General features: G+C 36.8%; 4 protein-coding genes and 1 long non-coding RNA gene across 8 annotated transcripts; 2 read left to right on the forward strand and 3 right to left on the reverse strand.

The window, feature by feature from the left end:
• The first annotated feature begins 187 nt into the window (after positions 1-187).
• Cpb (F-actin-capping protein subunit beta) lies at positions 188-3,024 on the forward strand. Of its 2 annotated transcripts, XR_014426144.1 has the most exons (5): positions 188-425; positions 684-895; positions 980-1,352; positions 1,661-1,944; positions 2,045-3,024. XR_014426144.1 is itself a non-coding variant. In XM_083047238.1 (4 exons), exons 1-4 carry the CDS (start codon positions 423-425, stop codon positions 1,892-1,894), a joined length of 822 nt encoding a protein of 273 aa, XP_082903364.1. In that variant the 5' UTR covers positions 188-422; the 3' UTR covers positions 1,895-3,024. The 2 variants fall into 2 exon arrangements, 1 of the variants encoding a protein (XP_082903364.1); XM_083047238.1 differs by having other exon boundaries at positions 1,661-3,024.
• Positions 3,025-3,934: 910 nt separating this feature from the next.
• Positions 3,935-8,611, reverse strand: Eef5 (eukaryotic translation elongation factor 5). Of its 2 annotated transcripts, none has more exons than XM_083047242.1 (4): positions 8,462-8,611; positions 7,341-7,633; positions 6,891-7,025; positions 3,935-6,228 (listed from the first exon to the last, which is right to left on the reverse strand). In XM_083047242.1, the coding sequence occupies exons 2-4, from the start codon at positions 7,614-7,616 to the stop codon at positions 6,157-6,159; spliced, it is 483 nt and encodes a 160-aa protein (XP_082903368.1). In that variant the 5' UTR covers positions 7,617-7,633; positions 8,462-8,611; the 3' UTR covers positions 3,935-6,156. The 2 variants fall into 2 exon arrangements, with proteins under 2 accessions (XP_082903368.1, XP_082903367.1); XM_083047241.1 differs by having other exon boundaries at positions 8,360-8,474.
• Positions 8,612-9,832: 1,221 nt separating this feature from the next.
• Positions 9,833-10,891, reverse strand: LOC145940448 (nuclear nucleic acid-binding protein C1D). The gene is made up of 2 exons (XM_083045617.1): positions 10,204-10,891; positions 9,833-10,129 (listed from the first exon to the last, which is right to left on the reverse strand). Exons 1-2 carry the CDS (start codon positions 10,415-10,417, stop codon positions 9,909-9,911), a joined length of 435 nt encoding a protein of 144 aa, XP_082901743.1. The 5' UTR covers positions 10,418-10,891; the 3' UTR covers positions 9,833-9,908.
• Positions 10,892-11,424: 533 nt separating this feature from the next.
• Positions 11,425-23,787, reverse strand: LOC145940444 (frizzled-4-like). 2 transcript variants are annotated; one of them, XM_083045614.1, is made up of 7 exons: positions 23,461-23,787; positions 22,141-22,477; positions 21,524-21,767; positions 21,164-21,410; positions 20,593-20,836; positions 15,505-15,695; positions 11,425-13,315 (listed from the first exon to the last, which is right to left on the reverse strand). In XM_083045614.1, exons 2-7 carry the CDS (start codon positions 22,335-22,337, stop codon positions 12,495-12,497), a joined length of 1,944 nt encoding a protein of 647 aa, XP_082901740.1. In that variant the 5' UTR covers positions 22,338-22,477; positions 23,461-23,787; the 3' UTR covers positions 11,425-12,494. The 2 variants fall into 2 exon arrangements, with proteins under 2 accessions (XP_082901740.1, XP_082901739.1); XM_083045613.1 differs by having other exon boundaries at positions 22,937-23,787.
• Positions 15,598-20,365, forward strand: LOC145940446 (uncharacterized). The gene is made up of 3 exons (XR_014426014.1): positions 15,598-16,252; positions 16,473-16,686; positions 20,020-20,365. It is a non-coding gene; the product is annotated as an uncharacterized LOC145940446 (long non-coding RNA).
• Positions 23,788-23,816: the final 29 nt, after the last annotated feature.

The raw sequence follows: 23,816 nt of genomic DNA on the forward strand, positions 1-23,816 counted from the left end.
AAATATTAATAAATATTAATAAATATTAATAAATATTAATAAATATTAATTATAATTAATAAATAAAATAAAAATGACACATTTATTGCAAAATGCGCGATTTTTTTCTGTCAAATGCAGCTAATAGTCTCTCTCTCTCTCTCTCTCTCTCTCTCTCTCAAGCTGTCAGGTTGGCCAGCCTGCGACGCGGACAGTTAACCTCGCTCCTCTTGGAGGCAAGAGTCAGCGACGAGACAAGCGCGACGAGCCAATCGTTGCGCGCATAACGACACACCCTTTAAATGCTCGTTTCGTTTATTTTCGACGAGATCCCAGCGAGGTAGTGACTGATAGAAAATACGTATCTCACGTTCGTCTCATTACTGACATCGTCTAACGAGATTTTGATGTTCGTCGGCCTATAACCACTTGCAGCACGCACTATGGTACGGATATTTATCTCTTATTTATCATCCACTCTCCGTTTCTTATCTCTACACACTTGTAAATAAGTAATTCTAGCGATCATCCAGAGTATTTAATACAAATTTTATCCTTTTCACTATCGTCGACTTCTTCCTGTCATCCACATCATCATCATGGATGTAAAAGTCATATCTTGAGTGAGGACACGCTTAACGGCGTCATAAATGTATATAAATCGTATATTCTCTATCCTTACATTCCTCGATTATGTATTCTAGACGGAACAGCAAATGGATTGTGCACTGGACCTGATGCGAAGACTGCCACCGCAGCAAATCGAGAAGAACCTTAGTGACCTAATCGATTTGGTTCCTTCATTATGCGAAGATCTATTGTCTTCGGTGGATCAACCCTTGAAGATCGCCAAGGACAAGGAATCTGGCAAGGACTATCTTCTGTGCGACTACAATAGAGATGGAGATTCGTACAGGTTTGATTTTAAATGAGCATTCCATCAAGTGTGATAGATAGAGAAGAAGAGGATCAATTATGCATTCTATGTACTTCTACACAGATCTCCTTGGAGCAACACTTATGATCCGCCACTGGAGGATGGCTCGATGCCCTCCGAACGACTGAGAAAACTGGAAATAGATGCCAATCATGCTTTCGATCAATATCGAGAGCTTTACTTCGAAGGCGGGGTCTCCTCGGTGTACTTGTGGGATTTGGATCACGGATTCGCAGCGGTGATTCTTATCAAGAAGGCCGGCGACGGTTCCAAGAAGATTAAAGGCTGTTGGGACTCGATACACGTGGTGGAAGTGCAGGAAAAGTCAACTGGCCGCACTGCTCATTATAAACTCACATCGACAGCCATGCTATGGTTGCAGACCAACAAGCATGGCTCTGGTACAATGAATCTGGGTGGCAGTCTGACGCGTCAGGTGAGTCCCTGGAGCGATACATAAGATTATTATATTTGAATTTTCGATTCATTGAAAATAATAATATATTAATATTATTAATTATTAATACATTAATTATATACATAATATTTATTTCTCTCGGCATTATTGTAAAATATTTTATTATATAATTTAATACTTTATACAATATACATATAATAAATATATATATTATAAAAAAATATATATATAATATATGATATTATATATAGAAAATATAATAATAAAATTAATAATATAAATATAATAAATAAATATAAACAATTGAAAAAAATTGTATAATGCAGGTGGAACAAGACGCTCAAATCAGCGAAACGTCCCCTCATATCGCGAATATCGGCAGAATGGTGGAAGATATGGAGAACAAGATCCGCAACACGCTGAACGAGATCTACTTTGGTAAAACAAAAGATATCGTGAACGGGCTACGATCGGTACAATCCTTGGCTGATCAGAGACAGCAGGCCGCGCTCAGGCAGGATCTCGCGGCAGCGCTGCAGAGGCGAAACGCCAACAATTGATCCTCTGAATGCCAAGAGAGCTTCGATTATGATTGCGAATAAATTTCATGGTATTTACGATTGGATCCTTTAACTTTGCTTGGGATCTTTCGATTTTTCACAGATGTTTTTTATATTTTTGGGAATCCATGGAATTTTCTGGATTCTTAGAGATGCTAAAGTTTTCTTACGACAGTCTTCTATCCGTTTCCCAGACGAGTCTTAAAATCTTTTTGGACGTATGGGAATTTTTTTAAACGCTGCGCGATCTAGACTTTTTCAAGTCTTCACGGTATCCACAGAACTCGTAGAATTTCTGGAATCAAGGTCAGTTTACGTTATAGCAAAATATGACATTTATTACAGCATTTTGTTGCCCAGGCACACCAGGATCAATCACACAAACGCGTTGATTAAACCTAAACAGTATGAAATAATTTGTTTAATATGGAATGAAATAGAATTTATTGTAAATATGCGGGAAAGGTGCAACGCGTTTTAGAATGGTAAATTAGATAAAAAAAATGTAAAATGCAAAAGAAAGAGTAAGTTATATTATAGTATAACATTTATTATATAAAAGGAGACCTCAAAAAAAAGTAAATTGATTTTGTAGCAATTAACAATTCTCTCTTTCAGTTTGTATCAAGTTATTTGATAAATACGTGAAAAAATGATAACTCCATAACATTTTTGTAATGTTTGAAAAGTATTAATATTTCACTTTTATATATAGTTTAAGATTAAAAGTGCTGGAATCGATATATTTAAAGTTGGAAAAGAAATATCGCAATTATTGTAAGAAAAAAATCTATCTTTGCAAATGAGAACATCGTTGAAAGCTACACCATAGAAATTATAAATTTCTCTTTATTTATATTAATATTGTTTAAATACGATCGAGATAAACTTAAAATTTTTGTAACATTTGGATATATTGAAGGATATATATATGTATATATCCTATTTATATATATATATATTTAGAATTAAATTTTTTAACACTTTTAAGCTCACACATACACATCCTCCGAGGGATAGTATAAAACGATTTATTTACGTAAAAATCCAAAAGGAGCGATTGCATTTTGCATTTGTTATAATAATAATGAATCCATATATAGTGCGCAAATAAAAGTTTTCAAATTAAATTTTATTTGTTTGTATTAAATTTTACGAGTACAAAAATCTGTCAAGTACCATAGATCCTCGAAGTCACAGATCCTTGATATCACGGCGAGGAGGCGGGGGGGAGGATACACACATGATATTTATATATATTCTGGAATTCCATGGATCTTTGATACTACAAATCCTTGGACTAGTGAGTTATTAATTAGCATCTCCAGGATTGCCAGTACCACGAATCCTTATATCTCTGAATTATTATAATTGTTAACTATTGCCATTATATATATATATATATATATATATATATATATATATATATATAATATATATCCTTTGAAACTTCTAAATTCTTCTCTACGCATGAAATGATGTTGATATATTAATTAAAGACTCTTGGTACTACGAATCCTTGAAATCTTGCGTAAACGATTGCGCAACCATACATTTTGAGAATCTCGCATATTCTATGATCCATGGGGGTGCGCTTTTGGATTATTATTCCTTGTAATGAGGCATAAAAATAACGAATAGAATTTGTAAGTACGTAAACACAAAAGGAAAGGAAAAGCATGTTTTTTTTTACGTTAGTGCCTTTTTTTACACTTTTGAGAATTACACATCACCCCCCGATTACCCATATAAATTATATATTCTACTATTACATGTATTAATTTGATGAGATGCAATTTAACATTTTCTTTTTTGTTTTGCAAATTTTGAATAATGGCAGTGTGCGGGCGAGTCAGTCTAAGAAAGAACTGAAAAAGAAAAAGACATCACCACACATCGTTCCTTTTTTCTGTGTGAATATTTTTTCACTATTTCTATATTATTTTTTTTTTGCTTTTTTTGTTTTAAATTGATTCCTCCTCTTTCGGTTATAGAGTTAACAATCGAAAGAATTATGAATCTGGTCCAACATAGCACACATAGATTACAGACGCTGATTTATTTCTCATATTAATTAATTATTCGATATTTTGTTTATTTCGATTATAATAGATGAGTTTTCGATTTTAATGTTGTCGCAAAGAAATCAAAGTCATCAAGGAAGGCGCGTTCTTTCGGATCCCTTTTCATAATAAATAATTTTTAAAAAAATTACAATATATATAGCTTTAATAAATAAGGACATATAAGAAGATAATTGTTATATATCAGAATTTACATGTATATATATATTTGACGATTTGGGGTCTTCGTATCCATTTGTTAAATAAAGGAACTTTAAATGTTTGAAGGATTTATAATCGCTAGGAACATATTTGAAACTATAATCCTAAAGCTCGAAAATGCAGGATTATCGTAGCAAGTTATAAACAATCTAAATGTTTTTAGGAAAAATAAAAAATTTAAAGATTCCGAATTTTGTTTCATTAAACAGTAGAGGTTTTGCTAATAAAGGAAAATGCGAATATTGCGAAGACACCAAATCGAACAAATTCTAAGTGACAAAATTCTTCTGTAGAAGGGAGAAAAAAACGTATACCTTCCAATGATAACTGTGATTATACACTCTTGTAGTTAATTATCTGCTTATAATTATTTCTAATCATTCAGACTGCACCTTCGGAACAATTTTTTTTTATACAAACGATGACACGAGATGGAAAGGATCTAAGGGAAAGATTCTTTACGCATATTTGCAAGTTCACACAAGGATCTTCCACTCGCAGTTTTCTTTTTCTTTTTTTTTCTTTTTTGCTAATTGTAATATCCGTTTTTTTAGTGTTACGCCGTCTAATTAAAAGATTAGATAATTATCTCGTCGAGTAAAAGCGGCTCGTGTAACCTGTTCTGAAAAATGTTTATTAAAACGAGATATTACAACAAAATGTAATAAAGTCTGAGCAGTCATAAGCCAATTACAGTCTCTGAACATGACGATATCGCATTGCGTCGCACCGGCCATATCAAAGCGCGCGAAATGTTATCTCGCATGATCTCTGCGTTCTTGGATTTAGAGGTCTACATATATCGTATTTTAATATCCCTGGATATCATAACTTTGAGTTTTTTTTAATTCACAATCTTTTTTTTTAAACTCTTGGAAGATGAAATACGAAATTTGTAAACCCTTCCAGATTCTTAGACAAGATCAAGCACGAGAAATTTCAAATTTTGTGCTTAGTTAGATTTTATTAGACCTAAAAATCTCGAGAACTCGAGTTCCTTCAACGGAAAAAAAGGAAAAAGAAATCTTGTAGAGAATTCTTACATGTATACATTCTGTATTAGCGAAACGCCAGTCTTTGTCTATAATCATTATGAATCGATCATCAGGAAAGATGCTTGAAGTGAGCTGCTTTGTGTCGGGCATCGCTAGCATTCCATGAAAAATTGTTCCGCGCGCGCGCGCGTTAAAGACTTCAAAGTCCTTTTTTTCCACGACCTCTTCGTATTGGTCTCCAACAATTTTTTTTCTCTCTTTCTCTCTCTCTCTCTCTCTCTCATTTTCTCATATATTCTCTTTCACTCACACATATAAGTGTAATAAGTTACAAAGCTGTTGTAAATAAATTTCTTTCTCTATTCTTAAAAAAAAAAAAAAAAAAAAACAAAAAAAAAAAAAGGTCCAGGATGTGTGTCAAGGCTCCTCAGTTTTTATTTTTCAATCAATTGTTTACTGAAAAGTTGTATCGCCACTTTCTTGTTATAACAAACAACGCGTGTGTAAGTATATGTGTAAATATGCGCTGTTTATCTGTATTGTCTGTGTACGTGTATGTATGTATTACGTGTAACAGAACTGAGCGTACGTATACACAGTTCTCGCTTCCCCAGATTTTGTTCATTTAAATATTGTTGAATAATAATTAAGTAAGCAGATGTTACTTCGATAAAAGTCGTTTTTCGCATTGGCGCGTTGCTGTTCTTAGGAATTGCTAGCCCGTTTTATTTGCTTTTGTTCTGCTCTTTTATTTCTCTCTTGCTCTCTCTCTCTCTCTTTCGCTCACTCTCTTTCTCTCTCTCGCTCTCTCCTTTTATCTTTCGCGCTCTTCTACTCTCTTCATCATCTTCCTATAAGATTTATTATTTTTGTTTATCCTGTTTGACCAATGGTAAAGGTATCAATTGATTGGCTAAGCGGGTGGTTTTTGCTCGAATGTATATTGGGCTTTTTGTCGTCGTAATTGTCGGGCTGAACACAATTATTTGTCGAGGGAGGTGTTGTTTTTGACGGCGATTACTACCTCCTCGCCGCATGCCTTGAGTACGGTGCACTAAAAAATACAATATAAATTTACATATCCAACAAAGATACATTTTAGAGTTTATGATTCTAGAGTTTTAGAGAAATAAAAAAAGTAACTTTTCTTTGATAGCATTTTTTAACATAATATTAAAATATCAATCAATAAGAAGGAAACATTAAAGATTGATATTAATTAACACAATAGCAATGATTGTATGTGAAAACAAAAAAAGTATATATGTTAAGACTAAAAGAACATTTAGGTATTGGACAAACTTTTGCAGATAGCTGTAATGCTGTATTAATTAGTTACTATATAATAGAAATTGATAGATCAGATTTTACTTTTTAATATTATAAAAACATCTCACGAGTCTGGTAAATATCTACTCTTAGCAGACATTGTTAATAATATTACATAAATTATATTGGATTTTGGATAAATTATTTTCTGACAATTAAGAATGCATATTTTTCAAGTATTTTAAAGCAAAACAAATTATTCATCTATAGATCTCTTATAGAATCTTATATATGTCCTGGTACAATTCAATAATGTTAAAAAAATTTTATTTTAAATAATATTACAATATTAATGAATATTAATTATTGTTAAATGTACAATATGTAAAAATGTTAATAACATGCATATATATAATTCATACATATGACACATAAAAATCTACTTACAAGTAATTCTTTCCCAGACTCGTAATCAGCACGTAGCTGCGTTCCCAAATCGCCATCAGGTATCTTGAGATCTTCGCGCAGTTCTCCATTATCAGCCATCAGACAGAGATAGCCATCGTCAGATATATCTGTAAGCTATCCCAAAACAATTGAAATGTTTTTTACATTGTCTGTGTCATAAAAATAACTCAAATTTTAAAATAAACTATTTGATTTAAATTTAAATTTTATGTATTGTTAGCAAAGTTTAAAATTGCCAAAATACCAGAGAAATAAAGAGAAAGAAAAAAGAATACAATGTTAATGTAAATTTATAGAAACATAAGAAAATAATGAATATTTGTTTAGAGTCTCGAGACTAGATTTTGAAAGATATGGAAAAATAAACTCGAATTCGAGCTAAATAGTTTTCTACAGTTTAGCGTACAAAAGAGATTGGAGTTATTTTACCTGGTAATCTTCTCGTTTGACAAACGGCACATCCATATTGTGTGTAGAGGGACAGATATCCTCGTATTTTTTGGAGGTAAATATATCGATACCTACTAAATGAACCTTGGCGTGACCGTGCTTGCCGGTTTTAGAAGTGGACATTTCTACAATCTTGCAGGGACGAGACTTTAACATGACAAAACCATTTTTGCGCAGTGCCGAGCACTGCATAGGGTATGTCACTGAGGCTCCTGAGTCTCCAGTCTCGAAGTGAGTATCCTCAATGTCAGCCATAGTTATTTTATAGATATCTGCGTGCAAAACAAAAAAGTTTCAATTAGTTTCCCATCAGTTTTTTATCGCTGATGACATATAGATCACAATTTTAATAATTCTCTCCGCTACTTTCCACTGATTCGCAAGTACTACAGCTATATTATTAATCCGAGCGACCTGGCCGATTAATATCCGGAATTTTATCGCAAGAGAACCGACTCGACGTAGAAGAGCTATATTTTGACAAACAATAATTCTCCTCCAGGAGGATATCTACGTATTTTCCTCTAAACGCCGTCTAAATAATATCTCATTCGCATGCAGGAAAATCCATTAAAATCCCAACGACGCGGTCGCACCCGGGGGGCGAGCAGCGGGTGACCACGTGGCGCGTCGTCGCGGAAGGTTTCTCGCGAGAGAGAGAGAGGAGGTGGATCGGAAGAGGTGGCCGATCGGAGCGCGCGGCTAACCAAAGACGTCTCGCGCGACGAGACACTCGCGGATCTCGCGAACAAATGTTTACGTCGAGCTCGCGTCTGACGGGGATCCTCGTCGTCCCGCGTCAGGCCGTTCGACGTAATACAGAACGCGAGGAGAAGGTGTCTCGCGCACGTGAGAAACTGAAAGAGAAATCGCGCGGCGAGAACGAAGAAGGCGATCGAAGGCGAGCGAGCCACATTGCGCCCTCCGCGCCGACAATCGTTCCGCGAGGAGGGTTTTCAGCCTCGGCCCGGGCGCATCGTCGCCGGACGGATACGAACCGGCCCGGCGATCACCCGCGTATTCTCAATGTTCTGCCGCTCGCTCGTGAAATTAGCACCATCAGTCGAAGCCGAAAGCGAGAGCAGCTCGGGAATACTCACATGTGATCAAAATGGATACTCTAACCAGAAGGGTCGTGTTGCGCCTGCGCGCCACGGGATCCGTATTAGGGGTTCACAGCGTTGACCGCACGGACGGTCTCTCGCCGGTATCCGCGAGGCGGCGCCGACGCGGGAGACATCTGCCGCGATGACGTTGCGTCCAGCTCGGGCGAGGCTCGCGATTGGCTCTCTCGGTCTCGCGCGCGTCATTCGTTATGTCATTTGGATATAAATAAAGTCGTATGAACAAAATATATAATTATAAATATATAGTATTTTTATAACTATATTTAGAATTATAATATATATATATATAATTATATTATATTTATAATATAATTATAAATTGGTAGACTTACATTGGTATACTATTTCTGAATTATATAATTATAAATATAATACAATAAATAAATAATTATAAATTACATATAAATATAATATATAAATAAAAAATAAATCAGAAATTATAAATATATAAATTGTAAATAATATATATAGATAAAATAAATTAGAATTATATATAAAATAATTATGATAAAATCATATATAAAAATATAAATAAAGTCACATAAATCTGGATTTTTAGAAAACTCCGGTAGACGAGACTCTTCTGGGTTATTTCGCATCGGATGTCTAGATGTTGGTGAATTCGGCGAACAGAAGATGAGATGATATTGCGTTCTGTGAATTTTATATTTCTTTTTTATGGATCGGATAGTTGTCATCCAGCTGTCACTTTAGCAAAATTATTCATTATAAAATTGCTGTATCATCTCAAAACCATAGACATATAAAATATATAGACGTAAGCAGGAATGCGATGTATTCGGTTCCTTTCGGATAGGCTCGGTTCGATTCGGTTTTATATACTTGTGATTGGTGGATCGGATTCTAAATATATTTAAAGTTGTTCTCTAATCTGTTAATGTCTTCTTATTATCGCAAAATTTATCATAATTCTTCGAAAAAGAAAAAAAGACTGTTTATGTATTTTATATGTTGATAATGTCGATCCGTAATTATGTTACATGATATTATATACACACAAATTATAGATGACAATAATTAAAAAACTATAAGATGTCCAGTTTCTCATAATAAAAAGATAAAATAAAAAAAAAAAAATATATATATATATAGACTAATAATTATATGTATATACATATATATCCCAAATTTAAATCTATAAACAACTTAGTTCTTGTGTTTTTTACTTGACAAAATATTGTTAAACTCTTACAATTTAAGTATTGTAACAAAAATATGATTGAATTTATAGCTATCTTTTAATTAATTTTTATATATGTATGTTGCGAGAGAGACACGAATAAGATATTAATTATAATGACAAAATTTCTCAAACTCCATGTCAAAATGGCATATTGATAATGTTTACGCTTTATATTCTATAAATATATAATGTACAAAAATGTAACAAAATATACATTTATGTAGGTAAGGAATCTTCAGAATTTTCAGTTTTTTTCTTAGCGTCCTCAACTTTTTTTTGCTTTAATTCCCACAAACTGTTTTTCACTAATCTCTTGGCGACATCCTTGTTGATGCGAGGCATAAGTGTGTTTCTATCGTGTATTTGCTTCGCTCGTACCATTGCTTTTTTCAATCTCTCATTTTCCGATCTGATTCGATGCTTCGACGGGTCAATCCCTGCAAAATTTAAATGATATTAAATGTAAATTCGATACTTTCCTCACGCTTTAGAAATCACAATCTTTGAGCACCTTTAGCTCGCAAGTACATCCAAAATAGACTGTTGAGACTGTAAGATAGTAACAAATTATATTTAATCTTATTGGCGTTGGAGAGTTTTTCGTACAGAGAAGGATCACTTAAAGATTCCACTACATCCTGGACTTTGAAGGCTGCTTCGCTGAACTGTTGCAACCTAGCGATGATAGCTGTGTCGTGTGAAAGTTCCTCAAAATCAGAATCCATGTCTTCTCAGCAAATTTGTCAACGTATAATATTCGAATCTCTCTTTACGAATAATATTTGTCAAAAGATGTATTTTTTTTCCTTTACAACACGTTGATGGTTACACATAACCTCGAATTTTACGCTTCAATAATCTCCGCCTGTCTCCGTTGTAATGAATAAAAATTCCTTTCTTTCCTTCTTCTATCTTTCCTTTTACGAATTATATTATTTATCAAAAGATATGCTTTTTCTTTTACGTCACGATTATGATTACACATAACCTCAAATTTTACATCTTAATAACCTCCGCCTGTCACTGCTGTGACAAATATAAATATTTCTTTCTCTTTTTCTTTTTCGATATAAATATCAGTTTTTTCAGAACACAAAAACACTATTTTTCTATTAAATTATTCGAAACAATCGAATTAACCTTTCATACGCACGTACTCTCGTGTATTACGCGGTCGCAGTCTTCTTTTTGCGCATGCGCAACATAATAGTGACGTGTTAATGGGCGCCATGATTTAAAATTGCATTAAATTCTATTTCAATATTTACGTATCTCATACATACAAATTATATTAAATAATATTAATCACTTGATTAACATATTTGTATATATCATATAATCTCATTCTTTCAATCAATTTTCCAATAATTTCTAAATATCTATTACTACACTTGAAGCGTCCAATACTAAAAAATATTTTGTCTAAATATTTCATACTTTATGCGCTTAAGAATTGCAATCTAACAATATTAACAACTGAAAAATAACTGACGATTTGACAGAAATATTCATATGCAGTACATAATTGACGATATGATTCTTAAAAATTGATAAGTTGTACAATCTCGAATTGATAAAAAATATATAAAATAATAAATAATTTTTAATTTCAAATAATCACCATGCACAAATATTTACGATATGCTTTTATACATTATGTTACACGATTTCCTTAAGATAATTAAGGGAAAAGGGAAGAATTTGATATTTTATACAATTATTTTATAAAAAGAAAAATATATACACTTTTTTTTATAAAATATCTACATTACATATTAGCGATCAATCGAATAATTTTGTCATTATCACATCAAATCGTTCGTTTTTATTTTTTATATTTTTTTCTCATATAGTCCAATAAAAATATAATCTTTTTAGGACAAGAGTATATTAATATAAAATGAAGTAAACTCTATATATGGAATAGAATTTAATTTTCTAACGACGGATTAAAGGTCAAACCGTGATCGAAAATTATACATCACAGAATCAAGATGCGATCGATCTTTATACGAGATTTATGCGCGATGTTTTATATATACATATGCGTTAACACGATGACGGTGTTGCACGCGCGGGAAACCGAAATGGATATGCATTCTTCCCCTCCGACTATTCTTCGAGGTTTAAATTTAGCATCCCACTGTTCCCTCATCTCTCTCCACGAATATTTCGGCAAAGAAATTCAATGGCGTATCTAAATGCGTAAAGAAATACATCATTTACGGTAGTTTAGTAATGTAAATTACACTTTTCAATAAATCCGTAAAATTTCTCCTTCGTTACACGATTCTATCTCAAATAGAGAAAGAGAAATGTCAGAGTAAATTTATGTCACGTTATTAAACGTGGGGAGTGAATAGAATGAATTTAATGAAAGACTGTGAAATAAATGCGTAATATAAAAAAATAACTTAAATTAGAACGGATGACTTTTTACGCATACATGAGAAATTGGCAGGCAAAGGCATACATTATCTTCTACGTATTATAGGCTAAATACACGACGTTTAACCCTTCTGTCAATGCATAATTATTCAGCTTTCCATGTATGGGTATCCGGATACACCAATTGTTTTTGACACATTGCAAAATTTGCGAAAATTTCTTTAAAACAAATATTTTTTTCATTATATTTTCGGAGGTTTCTGAATACAAAGACCTCTTTCCTTTTGGAGAAAAGAAAATTTCAACACCTTTTTAACATATAAAAGTTGCTTTGGGTATCCGGATATCCGTTCATCGACAGAAGGGATAAGGCACTTTGTGACGACTAATAATGAGAGCAATCGCGATTGCCGTTCAAACTTGCGTCTCGCTGCCGGAATGATGTTTCCGATGCTTTCGATACTTTTTATAGTTCCTATGCGGATTCATTTGCGAATTCGCTATGGCATGTTGATGCAACAGGGGATGCTGCGGCGGCGTCAGATGACTGAGATGGTGAATCTGACGAGGAGGTACGGAACTAGCGGTGTTGGGGCTGTAACAATGCACGACGGACACCGGATAACATTTGTACGGCGGCTGTTTGCAGCGCGACAGTCTGCGACACACGCTCGCCACTTCCGGCCACCAGATCCACATGGAGGCCATGATGCCGGCGCCGAGGGTCACCACCAGTCGCAGGATAAAGAACTGCAGGACGGGTCGAGCGGGTACCCGCGGGGCCGCGGATGGTTCCGGTGCTCGGAGCCAGGTCTCCCTGCCCCACCATTCATAGAAGGTCGTGCTGACGAGGCAGATGACCAGGATGGCGTAAAGACAGGCGAATACGCCGACGCGGATCAACAGCTGTTTCTGTCGCCGGTGTATCTCGGCCGGAGACGACTTCCCGGATATCTCGCGTTGCTGACGCATCAGTGGATTCGCAGCATGGGATGCCGTTAACGCTGTTAACACTGCTGTCGTCGTCGTCGTGGATGTGGCTGCCGCCGTCGCCGCCGCCGACGACGATGACGCCGACGTCGACGTCACTGGCATCACTGTCGGACGTCGTGGTAGGATCAACGACGCTAAACCCACCAGTAGAAACGTCATGCCGAACGATAGATAAGCGAATTGCGGAGCTAACACCAGGGCGAGTAGAGACTGCGTGTTCTGCTGACCAACGAAGCAACTTGCTGCAACAGAAAACGAATAAATATAATAAATCAAAAAGGCTCTGATAGATACAAATACACAAATTCAAGATAGGTGTAGGATTAATAATAAGAGCCAACCGCAGAAATTAGGGGATCTAGTTATAAAATGCACCCTGCTATTTAAAAGTTTCTTTGATCCTTTCTTTGAACCATCTTTAGCAGATTGACTAACAAAAAATTTGGATGTCAGTGACACAAAACAGTACTGTCAGAAAAAAAATATCTTGTGACGGCTACTATTTTTTGTGCGTAGTACTGCCTCGTTTTAACAGAAAGAACTATTTTTTTCGTTGATGAAAGCGGAGTCGTTTATCTTCCAAAAAAGAAATATCTCGTGAATTTTCTCGGTGGGTGAAAACGACACTTGTGAAAAGTTTTGGGTTTTGTCAGAAAAAGCAGTCACAATACATTTGCATTTGAATATAAGATTATTAACTGTTTTTAGCGTATCTAAGTATTCGAGTTTTTTCATTTTCTATAAAATAATTCTCAGAAATTTAATCCACGAAATGAAGACCCAAGGGGGATTGAATCTCTGATTAAAATCTCTTGCGAAGGTTCAAGCCTTAAAGTAACCTCTTGGTCCTATTGGCGGACAGTGACAAGTTGCAGGGCAAGTTTGAAAGTATTTGCATTGAATGTCCTGCTAGGAAAAGAAGAGACGAAGAAAAGATCTCGACTAACTGAGAGTTTGCTCCTTTACATTGACGTTAATTTTTTAAATAAAAATTGACTCGATTTGACAGATTCGGCGGCGAATATCACACTGACATATTTCGGATGAGACCTTTGAATATTTATATAGATATCATGTATTATTACCGTAAAGAAATATCTAGATATTTATATATCTTAGATAAATAACTTATCGTATAAAAACATTCTCTCGGATACATTTCGCGATAGAAATTGAGATATTTGTATAATAAAAAAAAATTATTCGAGAACATGTGCGAAGAATTTCGGGCCTGTGTGCTTCTCACATGCCGGGAAAAGTTTTATTTCGCATCAGAGAATCATCATCAGACATAGACTGACGAGTGAAGGGACCGCGTCGCTGACATTCCTTCCGCGATCCACGAATTCGACCCAGTTTTACTTCGTCCTTTACGACTGAAAGATATAATTAAGGTAGGATAAAAATAATTGTGAGTGAAAAGTAAATGTAGAATAATATTTAGAAAAAAGCTACTATGATATTCTAATATAATTAACTACATTAATTCAATTAATAATAAATATATTCTAAGGACAATTAATATTCTAATATAACTAACTACATTAATTCATTATATTTACTTATGTTAGAACTCACATCTCTATATTCAAGAATAATGATTACAAAAAAAATAATAATCGAAGATTGTGTGCGTGAATAGGTTGCTCCGCTGCAGATGTTTAATTCAAAGATGCTAATCTCGTTGATCGCCTTCGAGCATAACTTATCGAGAACATAAACACGAGAAGAGCGGCGTATTAGCATAAAATAGCTTCAGCTCAGGCTGAAACTCGAATTAAGATAAATGGAGAGAAGATGACAGGGATATATAAAGACAGATGTAGAGATATAGAGATAAGCAGAGAAATGAGTGAAGATTAAAAAAAAATAATAATAATTGTCAGAGACACTGACAAGATTTTGTGCGAGTGAGTCGAGTTGGATCTCCTGCGAGGATCCAACCAGATTTAACTACGCCAATGGGCAACCTCATAAAACAAACGGTATAACGAGGCGTGGCCGTAAAATCCTTCAGGCACTCTTCTTAGAGGCTGACCAACGCGCTATCGGGTTCTATATACGAGCTCGATAATTTAAGAAATAATTTTTGTTAAATTATAAGAGGTCGGGCGAAAGAACACTGGGAAAGATGAACGCTCGAAAAAATATTTCTTACGGATAATCTAGAATTAAACCTTCAACACTTAATCTTCACCTGTCTATCAATCTATGGGTACTCGGGTACCAACTTTGCACCGCGATCATTTTTTCACAGCAGCTGCTGGACATCGCACATACTTTCCCGTTATATTTTAGAAGATTTCCGAACACTATATAAGATCCTTTGTATCTTGTTTCGGGCGGAGAAAAATTCCGACGCATATTTAAAGTTGCTTTGGGTATCCGTTCGTTGACAGAGGAGTTGAAAGATGCAATAATTATAATTTACCGGTCAACTCGTCGGCGTCGACGTCTCTTGTGACCAGTACAGCGATAGTGTGTGCAGCTGGAAGACCCCAAGCTAGGACGGCGGCGATGGTTGAGAATCCTTGTCCCAAATCATAATCCTCCTTGCAGTTGCCGGTCATCTTCGTCCACTTTCTGGCCATTATGCACCACCAAGCGCATATCACGATCCACCTGCGATCAGAATCGTATCGAATAACATGAAGAAGTTTACTCACTCATTATCCTACAATTCCGAAAGTTAAAATACAAAGAGTATATCAGGAGGCTAGATTAAGGGGTAAACAAAAATTGCGAAGGATGCAAAGAGACGCGAAAAAAAATTCGTCGACGAATACAAACTTCTCCGAAGGCTTCTTCGAGTCGATTATACGGTCCTGCGAGACAATTTACCACGGAGTAAAAGAAGAAAAGGAAAAAGACACGCAAAAGAGAGAGGGACGAGAGAAAGGGATGCGGTGGAAGCGGTGAGCATGAGAGCGAGATGGAATGTTTGCGAGTGTTTGCGCCTCGTTTGACCTGTTCGCGCTGCTTTTCGATCTTGTCGAAGACTCGCGTGATTAATTAGTCGGCTTTTCACCGCAACTCCTCTTTCTTCTTTTTTCTCGACAGACTGGTTATTGGAAGAAACGGATTATAGCCGGCACATCGCAGTTGCACATACACGCATACAACATTATACATGAAGAGAAGAGGCACTCTTTGCGACCAGCATGCATCTTTGAACCAAGGTTCATTCCAGTCTCCAAATGGATTCTCGACGAATAAAGATAATTCGTTGCTCTCGAGAATTTTTTATCTAGGCATGAGATAAAATAAGACAGAAATTATTATATATATTATTAATAATATAATTGATAATAGCTTAATACTAATAAATTTAATAAAAATATAAAATGTGATATAAATTAAATATTTATTTATCGGAAATATATTATCTTTATTTTTTAGACTCTTTTTTTTCTCGTGTGGGATCCTATGTATATACCGAAAACCAGTATCTCGTAAGGCGAGTCAATCTTCTCGAGTGTTTGCGGCCGCCTAGTATTTACCAAGTGGACAAACGGTAGCCGTGTCTCTTCACGCGGATCTACACCATCTACACAGACCCACCAGGACAGGTAGTTGGGTCTTCGCCATGACATATTTCAAGAAAGTTGTGCTGGTTAGTCTTTTCTTCATGAATATATTTTTCAAATAATGCTAAAATAAATAATATAATAAATATTTTTCAAATATAATAAAAATTTTTTTTATCTCAAGAAGAGCAATTTCTCTTTTGTAAGGAAGAAACGAGAAATGCTTTGTTTGAGCGTCAACTTTAATGTATTTATCAGGAGGAGAGATTTTTTTACTCCTCGTAATGAGAAGAATAAACTGTGAGATTAGCGCGAAGAGATTCGGCAGAGAGATTCAGTAGTTCCCTTTTAACTTATCGCGTTGGAAAAGCAAAAACTCGCCCGACGAATTCCGTTCGTGATGAATGGATGTGATGCAGTGCACACGCGCGACTTTTTGCATTTGTGGAACGTTGATAAAAAAAGGAAAGGAGGAGAAGGAATGATCGACACTTTGCCAAGTGTGATCGCTTTGCTACTGATAAACACCGAATCGAATAGAAGTTTAGGTACTTTAGGAAATTGTAGAAGAGAAACTGAATACCCATCACTCCATCGATCTGCACGATTAAACCCTTCTGTCAATAAACTGGCACCCAGGTAGCCGAAGCAATTTTGAATATTAAAAATGTATATTGGGACTTTTCTCGGTCCAAAACAAAATACAAAGGACCTTTGTATTCAGATGTCTCCTAAAATATAATAGGGGAAAAAAGGGTCACAGTACAATGTTGTACAGGTATACCCGTGCATTGACAAAAGGGAAAGGTGAAAAATTATGCATTGACAGAAGGGGTTAATGCGTTTGCGAGGAATAACGAGCTTAATCTCATCAGAGTACTAGCGTAATAAGGACAATTAGTCGTGGCACGAGATATCTCTCTCCCTCTCTTCTCGTAATCATTGGTACGCATGGTTGGGTGGTCGACCACTCGCACAATTTCCGTGCAACTCCGAGACGAGAGGCGGAAGAGAAGGAAGGGAGAGACTACCTAACGACTCGCTAACTAACAAAACAAACAAGAGGTAGCTAGTACCCCTCATCTCATCTCGCTGATTATATACCCCGCAGGGCCCTCTATGCACGACGAGGTACCTCCTCTCGCATTCTTCTTCCTCCGTTCTCACCCTTCCTCTCACTCTCTCTCTCTCTCTTCGATTCCCTTCGTCTTTTTTATTCCCGATGAAATTCGGAAAAATTGAACGTCGCAGAACGTCGATGCATCCGCACGGAAGGGGCTGCTTGCGCACGCAAACTTATATATGGCCCTTTTGCGAGAGACGTCCATGTGACGGGGCTGGCAATCGCGTGAGCGATTACGAAAAGGAGATTCTTGAATTCCTTCCGATGATAATAAACCAGAGCCGCTCTCTCTCCAGAGCCCTTTTGTATAAACATAACAATAGAATGCAAATAAGTTTGCGACCAAGTCGTTAAAATTGTTAAGTACTCCTCACAATACGTCTTCCTCGAACTATATTGTCATTCTGATTAGAGAAAAAAATCTTCCAAGTGTGTCTCATCAATAGTTCTCGCAATCGGTATCACGTTTATACGTTATTAATGTATCTCAGCATCGTATTTATATTATAAATGATGGACGAAAGAAGAACAAAAAGGTCTCTCCCTCGCAGGATAATACCCAGCTGGATAATAATGCCAGCGACTTGTTATCGGAGGCTTCGACGGCTCTCGATCCATTCCTGGGCAGAGCTCTTATCTCGGATAAATTATCGAGAAATTCTCGGATCCGGGTCCTTAAGCTTTAAGGCCCGACCAGGGCATTGAGAGAGAGATGATGGATCAGCTCTTTCCTCGAACCTCTATTTCGACTTGTCCTTTTTCCCCTCGTTCCTGAGACGGCCGTCAAACTGTTGGGGCATCGGGGGGGAAGAGAAGAGGGAAAGGGCGAAGGGGAGAACGAAGAAGGGAGAGAAAAGAGAGAAACGGAAACGAAACTGCTGGACTACCTACTACCACGAAGCCCGTACGATCTCCTCTTTGTCAATGGCGTAGCAACGTCAATTACCGGTTCGATTCTTCGGAGATGGAGGTCTTTTATATATATATATATTTTGACAATTTTTAATTTAAGGAGCCATAAATCTGTGCGCGATTTTGTAGGAAAAAAATATAAATATAAATTACACACGCAGAAATAAAATTACATAGAAATAATTCGTAATTTACTGATGCATAAATTATTATAAAATAAAAGACTCTCATAAAAACAAAATTTACAAATTCAAGACCTAAGATCGAGTTACGTTTCTATTCTCTTCAGCGACCGGCTATGATTTTATTAACTTGAAAATCGTCGATCTTCATGTAACTTCATGGTGACACGTTACGGGGAACTAATGCGGATAGGGGGGTGATGGAGAAAGGGAGAGACAGGACAATGCATGGGGGTTGCACAAGAGCTGCTACGGGTCCATGGCTTCGTGGCTTCATGTCCGTAGGGTGCGATGTTTATCGGCTCTTTCGATGTAAATTATGGCCATACGCTATATACGACCAGTTTGCTACGGCTGCACAAAAGTATTCGGATCCAGGGCCGGCCTCTCTCTCTCTCTCTCTCTCTCTCTCTCTCTCTCTCTCTCTCTCTCTCTCTCTCTCTCTGCGATAGATCCTTTAAGAAACTTAATCTATCGCACTGATTCCTCTTCTTCTTCATCATCTTAAATCTACGAATGTTGTAAAGCGAAAAGTGTTTTAAAAAAGTTTTAAAAAACATTGACAAACATTGATCAAATTTGCGAAATCTAAAAAATCTCAAGATTTATATATAATTGAATTTTTTTATACATACTTAAGTATTCATAAATATAAATTCGAAGATTCGTATGACGAGACGATCGAATTTCGCGAAACTCATTTGCATACACAATCTCAACCGCAAATTGCATCCACGCATTGTGAATCATCTTGCTCTTTGCTTGGTCCGAGAAGCATCGCTTTGTTCACCTTCCCTCCCGCCTTCATTTCTCACTCTCTCTCTCTCTCTCTTTCTCTCTTCCTCTCCCTCTCTCGTTCTGCTTTTCTCGCGCTTTCTTTATCCGTCTCGAAGCAGCTTGCTTTCTCTAAGATGGAATGCCATTGACTCCATGCATATCTGGCAACAAGGTTCCTCTCGACCCACCTTATATATCGGGTGATTCATTTCAAAAATCAAAAGGTACGCGAGCGTAAGAAAATTTAAAACCAGGAAGAATTCTATAGATAGGTAAATAGGAAGGGAAGAATTTTAAAAACCTACAAAGTACCAATAATACATAGATACGATGAAAAACTGAATCCTTGAATTTACAAAATTGCCAACGATTCGATGTAAATGTAAACAATCGTCGAATAATCGTTTGCAAACTTTTTTTTTCAGCACGAATACTCGAATTTGAAGATCTCGTAAACTTTTATCATCATCTTCAAGTGAAAAATACACGTTCGTGTCGCGTTAAAGGGATACTTTCTTTAAGATTTATCGATGTAAATTTGACGAGGCTTACTCTTGAGGCGGATATACGATTTTTTACTTCCTGCCACCCGTTAGACGAGTTAAGATGAGCCTCTCAGCATAAACGGGATGAGATGGGATGGGACGAGATGGGAGTCAGAGGCTCGTTAGCGGCACGAGGGGAGTCAACACTGTTGCCAGATTGTTATCCCTACCTCGGACGAGGATACAGTCTCGCCGAGAGTGCAACAAGGCGCTCCGAAACAACCGACAACTTTGAAACATGTTATACGAGTCTCGCATCTGTACGTAATTAAAATCGAGGCGATGGGAAAAAACCTGCCGCAAAATTCCTTCCTTCGCTCATTAACGCAAAAAATAATAAAAAAAAAATAAAAACAAATACATCTTGCGTTTATTTATAGATACAACGAATTGAAAGATTTCAGATTTGTTATCTATTCGATATTTTGAAAGAAATGTAAAATGAAGACTCACCAAACAATCGCGGTGTTTCCAAAATAATAGAGTAATAGAAAAACGACGGCGCAGTAAGGATTGGCTAAACCGTCCTGCGTGAGATACTGTTGCTGCTGTTGCTGTTGGGTCAGGACCATTTGTTCCTGCGGATGCAGCGGAATCGCGGGGGTGCAGGCGACGTTCAGCCGGCCAGCGGCCAATCGAATCACGTAACCGATCGCAATCACCGTATGGCAGGCCGTCAAGAAGATTATAGCACGTTCTGCAAGCAAACACATTTTTTTATTACATTAAAGATAATACATTGTTGTATTCGAATTTTAGATTGAGTACCTGCAAGGTTCGAAATAGCGCTTATAAGAGTTCAAATCTATCTCGTCCAGGTGCGAGTCCACTTGAAAAAGTACGGTTTCTTTTCCTTTTTCGAAGTAATCGTAGAGAGTTCGAAACCGTGCAAAGAAATTTGAGTCTACTTCTAAGATACTTAATCCCATCGCTAATCTCTAAGATGGAATTTAAGCGTTCAAAGCAAAGAAGAACAAGCTGTCACTTAACGTGAAAATGTTTATTTCGGAAAGGAAATTCTCACCTGCGATAGTGGTCGGTATAGGCTGTTTTCGCGGCTTTAGGAGTGTTAAGATGGCTATCACAACAGAGACGAGGCACACCGTCGAGAATACAGCCATCCAAGCCTCTGTAAGTCCCTTGTCCTTTTGGGACCAGAGAATGTCGGCGTCGCAAGCGGCGGCGCATCTTCCCGAGCGATTTAGGAAGATGTATAATCCAGATTTGGCGTACCAGGAACAGCCCCAAGGTCCATTGCCGGCGCTCACCGCCTTAAATAGACGAACAAGAAATTATTCATTTACATATAGACGTAGCTCGAGACGACCACGATAATTTTTTTTTTATACATACATAATCGATCAAACTATATATCGCTAAATACCTGGATAGGATTAGCTGGTCCTGGTTCGCCCGGTCCTTCCATGCACATATGTTGATGGTTGTTTTCCGGTGGAAACTTGGAGCAATTTAATGCAGCAGGCCAAGGAAAGCCGAATCCCTGAAGCACTGGAAAACAACGGGCTCGCACTTGCTCGCAAAGACCTCGGCAAGGTCCGATAGGTGCAGGAACCTTTTCGGTGCACATCGGTGCATATACCGAACACAGAAATAGATGCAATTGCGCGCTGCAACAAATTACATGCTTTTGTATAAATACATAGTGCGATACAATTACTGCTTTTTAGTACTGCTTTTGTATAGATACATAGTGCGATACAATTAATTGTTGTAATATAACATAACGATAATAATTAAGGTGAAAAATAATATAAAGGAATATTTCTTTATAACATATATAAATATTTCTTTTTGACATTCAGTTTTTGCACTTTTGCGAAAAATTTATGTATGACGTTACGTTTAAATTTATTTATTTAAAAAAATATATATTTTGTCAAATTTCTCTTCTGCTCCCAATTTTTATTATTTTTTTTACGTTGTTTATCTCCTATAAAACACTTAAATCGTTGCAAATGAGCTGTAAAAAAACGCATTTACCTGCATCCATACTGAATAAGCGGGCTGAACGTCTGCAGAGTGAAATCGGCGTCGCTTTGGATCTCGTGACCGACTAGATTCGGCATGACGGTGACGTTGTAGCCGAGACCGCGGCACATCTCGATCCTGATCGGCTCGCAGGCGCCGTGCGCGCACCATATTGCACGCACTAATGTCAACAACAGGATCCAACGCATTTTCTGCTCTTGAGAGTTCACAATCACGTAAACGCTACTTCGAATTTTCCGTCGTATCGTATGTCATCCACCGCCTGTCGATCGACATGCCGAGGTATCGGTTGTACATCATGCGGTGATTTACATCAACTCGAGGCTTCCTAAAAAAGCATAAGACGTACGAAATAAGAAAGATGAAATCTGCATATAAATATACATGTTTTTGGTGCGATATCGCTATTTTAACTTAATCATTCTGTCAATGAACAGGTATCCGGAAGCATCTTTACCCAAGACAACTTTAAATGTCAAAAATGTATGTCGGGACTTTTCGAAACAAAATACAAAGGGCCTTTGTATTCAGAAACCTCCGAAAATACAATATAAAGGGAAAGAAAATTTGACGCCCAGCAGCTGCTACAAAGAAACTGTCATTGGTGAAAAGAAGAAAAAAATTATGTATTGACAGAATGATTAATTTAAATTTGAATAAGAAAGAATTCGACAAGATGCGTGAAAATTTAGTAGAAAAGTGTATCGAGCAGAAACCGTACTTGAAAAGATATGCGTGAAATCTGAATTGAAAAGTTGAAATTTAATTAAAGGTGAGAGAGACGTGCCTTTTAAATTAATGAAGATATAACTTCTACCCTCTCTCTTCTCTCATTGAACACACTTCTTCCTTTTCTTAATTACGGTCCTGTCACAGCTCCATTTAAAAGAGCTGTCAAATCTCGAGCTCGACTTAACGAGTAGTTTAATTAACTTGTTTGTGCACATTAAACGAGATTAATTGGCTTCTTTCTCCAGTGCGGATTCGACCTTGCTTTCAACTTATCAAGATTCAACGACCGGACAATCAGATCTCTCGACACGATTAATTTAATTTTTCATACACTCCAGCCTCCACAATTTATAAATTGCACTCGACGCGTTACATATCAATTTATATAATTATAGTACTCGATTTTAAATATAAAAAACACGCACAGATTGTCGGATATAACAAAATTCGACGTGACAAGAACATAGAATCCATATGATATTACACGGGATCACTTAAGTTAAGATAAAAGTCACGGAGGTAAAAAAAATCGAAAAATAAGTAATCGATTGACGGCACACAATTTAAAAAAATACATACAACGCGTTCAAAAACGTGCGCGACTGCTTCTTCTTCGGCTTCAGCGCCGAATGAATCACAAAGGCAGCCGCTGCATGATCGACAATACTTCTTCGCGTTCTTCTACGGTGAAAACGTCGCGTGCCGTCTCGTGCAAAAATCACCGCACCATCACCGATCACGTGGCGTGCTAAGATAATCCCGCGGGCGAATCCCGCATCGCGAAATGATATAATTAATCGGACCGATTCTTGCGCGCGCGACTCTTCCTCGTCGAAGGTCTCTGTACCACTAAACGCTTGGCTCGCTCACGGATCGCACCCGTCTGCTTATCGCCCTCTCTCCTCTCTCCTTACTCTCTCTACAGGGTCTTCTGG

The sequence above is a fragment of the Prenolepis imparis genome, unplaced genomic scaffold, assembly GCF_030444845.1.
Source record: "Prenolepis imparis isolate NDT839.2.m4 unplaced genomic scaffold, iyPreImpa1.0 SCAF_9, whole genome shotgun sequence".
Classification (NCBI taxonomy): domain Eukaryota; kingdom Metazoa; phylum Arthropoda; class Insecta; order Hymenoptera; family Formicidae; genus Prenolepis; species Prenolepis imparis.

Bases quoted from the DNA above. Each gene is read 5' to 3' on its own strand.
- Eef5 (XM_083047242.1), bottom strand. From the start codon at position 7,616: ATGGCTGACATTGAGGATACTCACTTCGAGACTGGAGACTCAGGAGCC. The intron at 7,026-7,340 runs GTAAAATAACTC...GTTTTGGGATAG, and splicing joins TCAAACGAGAAGATTACCAG to CTTACAGATATATCTGACGA. The intron at 6,229-6,890 runs GTAAGTAGATTT...TGTATTTTTTAG, and splicing joins AGTCTGGGAAAGAATTACTT to TGCACCGTACTCAAGGCATG.
- LOC145940444 (XM_083045614.1), bottom strand. From the start codon at position 22,337: ATGCGTTGGATCCTGTTGTTGACATTAGTGCGTGCAATATGGTGCGCG. The intron at 20,837-21,163 runs GTGAGAATTTCC...GTTTGCTTGCAG, and splicing joins TATACCGACCACTATCGCAG to AACGTGCTATAATCTTCTTG. The intron at 15,696-20,592 runs GTGAGTCTTCAT...TTCTGATCGCAG, and splicing joins GGAAACACCGCGATTGTTTG to GTGGATCGTGATATGCGCTT.
- LOC145940448 (XM_083045617.1), bottom strand. From the start codon at position 10,417: ATGGATTCTGATTTTGAGGAACTTTCACACGACACAGCTATCATCGCT. The intron at 10,130-10,203 runs GTGCTCAAAGAT...TAAATTTTGCAG, and splicing joins GATGTACTTGCGAGCTAAAG to GGATTGACCCGTCGAAGCAT.
- Cpb (XM_083047238.1), top strand. The intron at 896-979 runs GTTTGATTTTAA...ACTTCTACACAG, and splicing joins AGAGATGGAGATTCGTACAG to ATCTCCTTGGAGCAACACTT. The intron at 1,353-1,660 runs GTGAGTCCCTGG...TGTATAATGCAG, and splicing joins GTGGCAGTCTGACGCGTCAG to GTGGAACAAGACGCTCAAAT.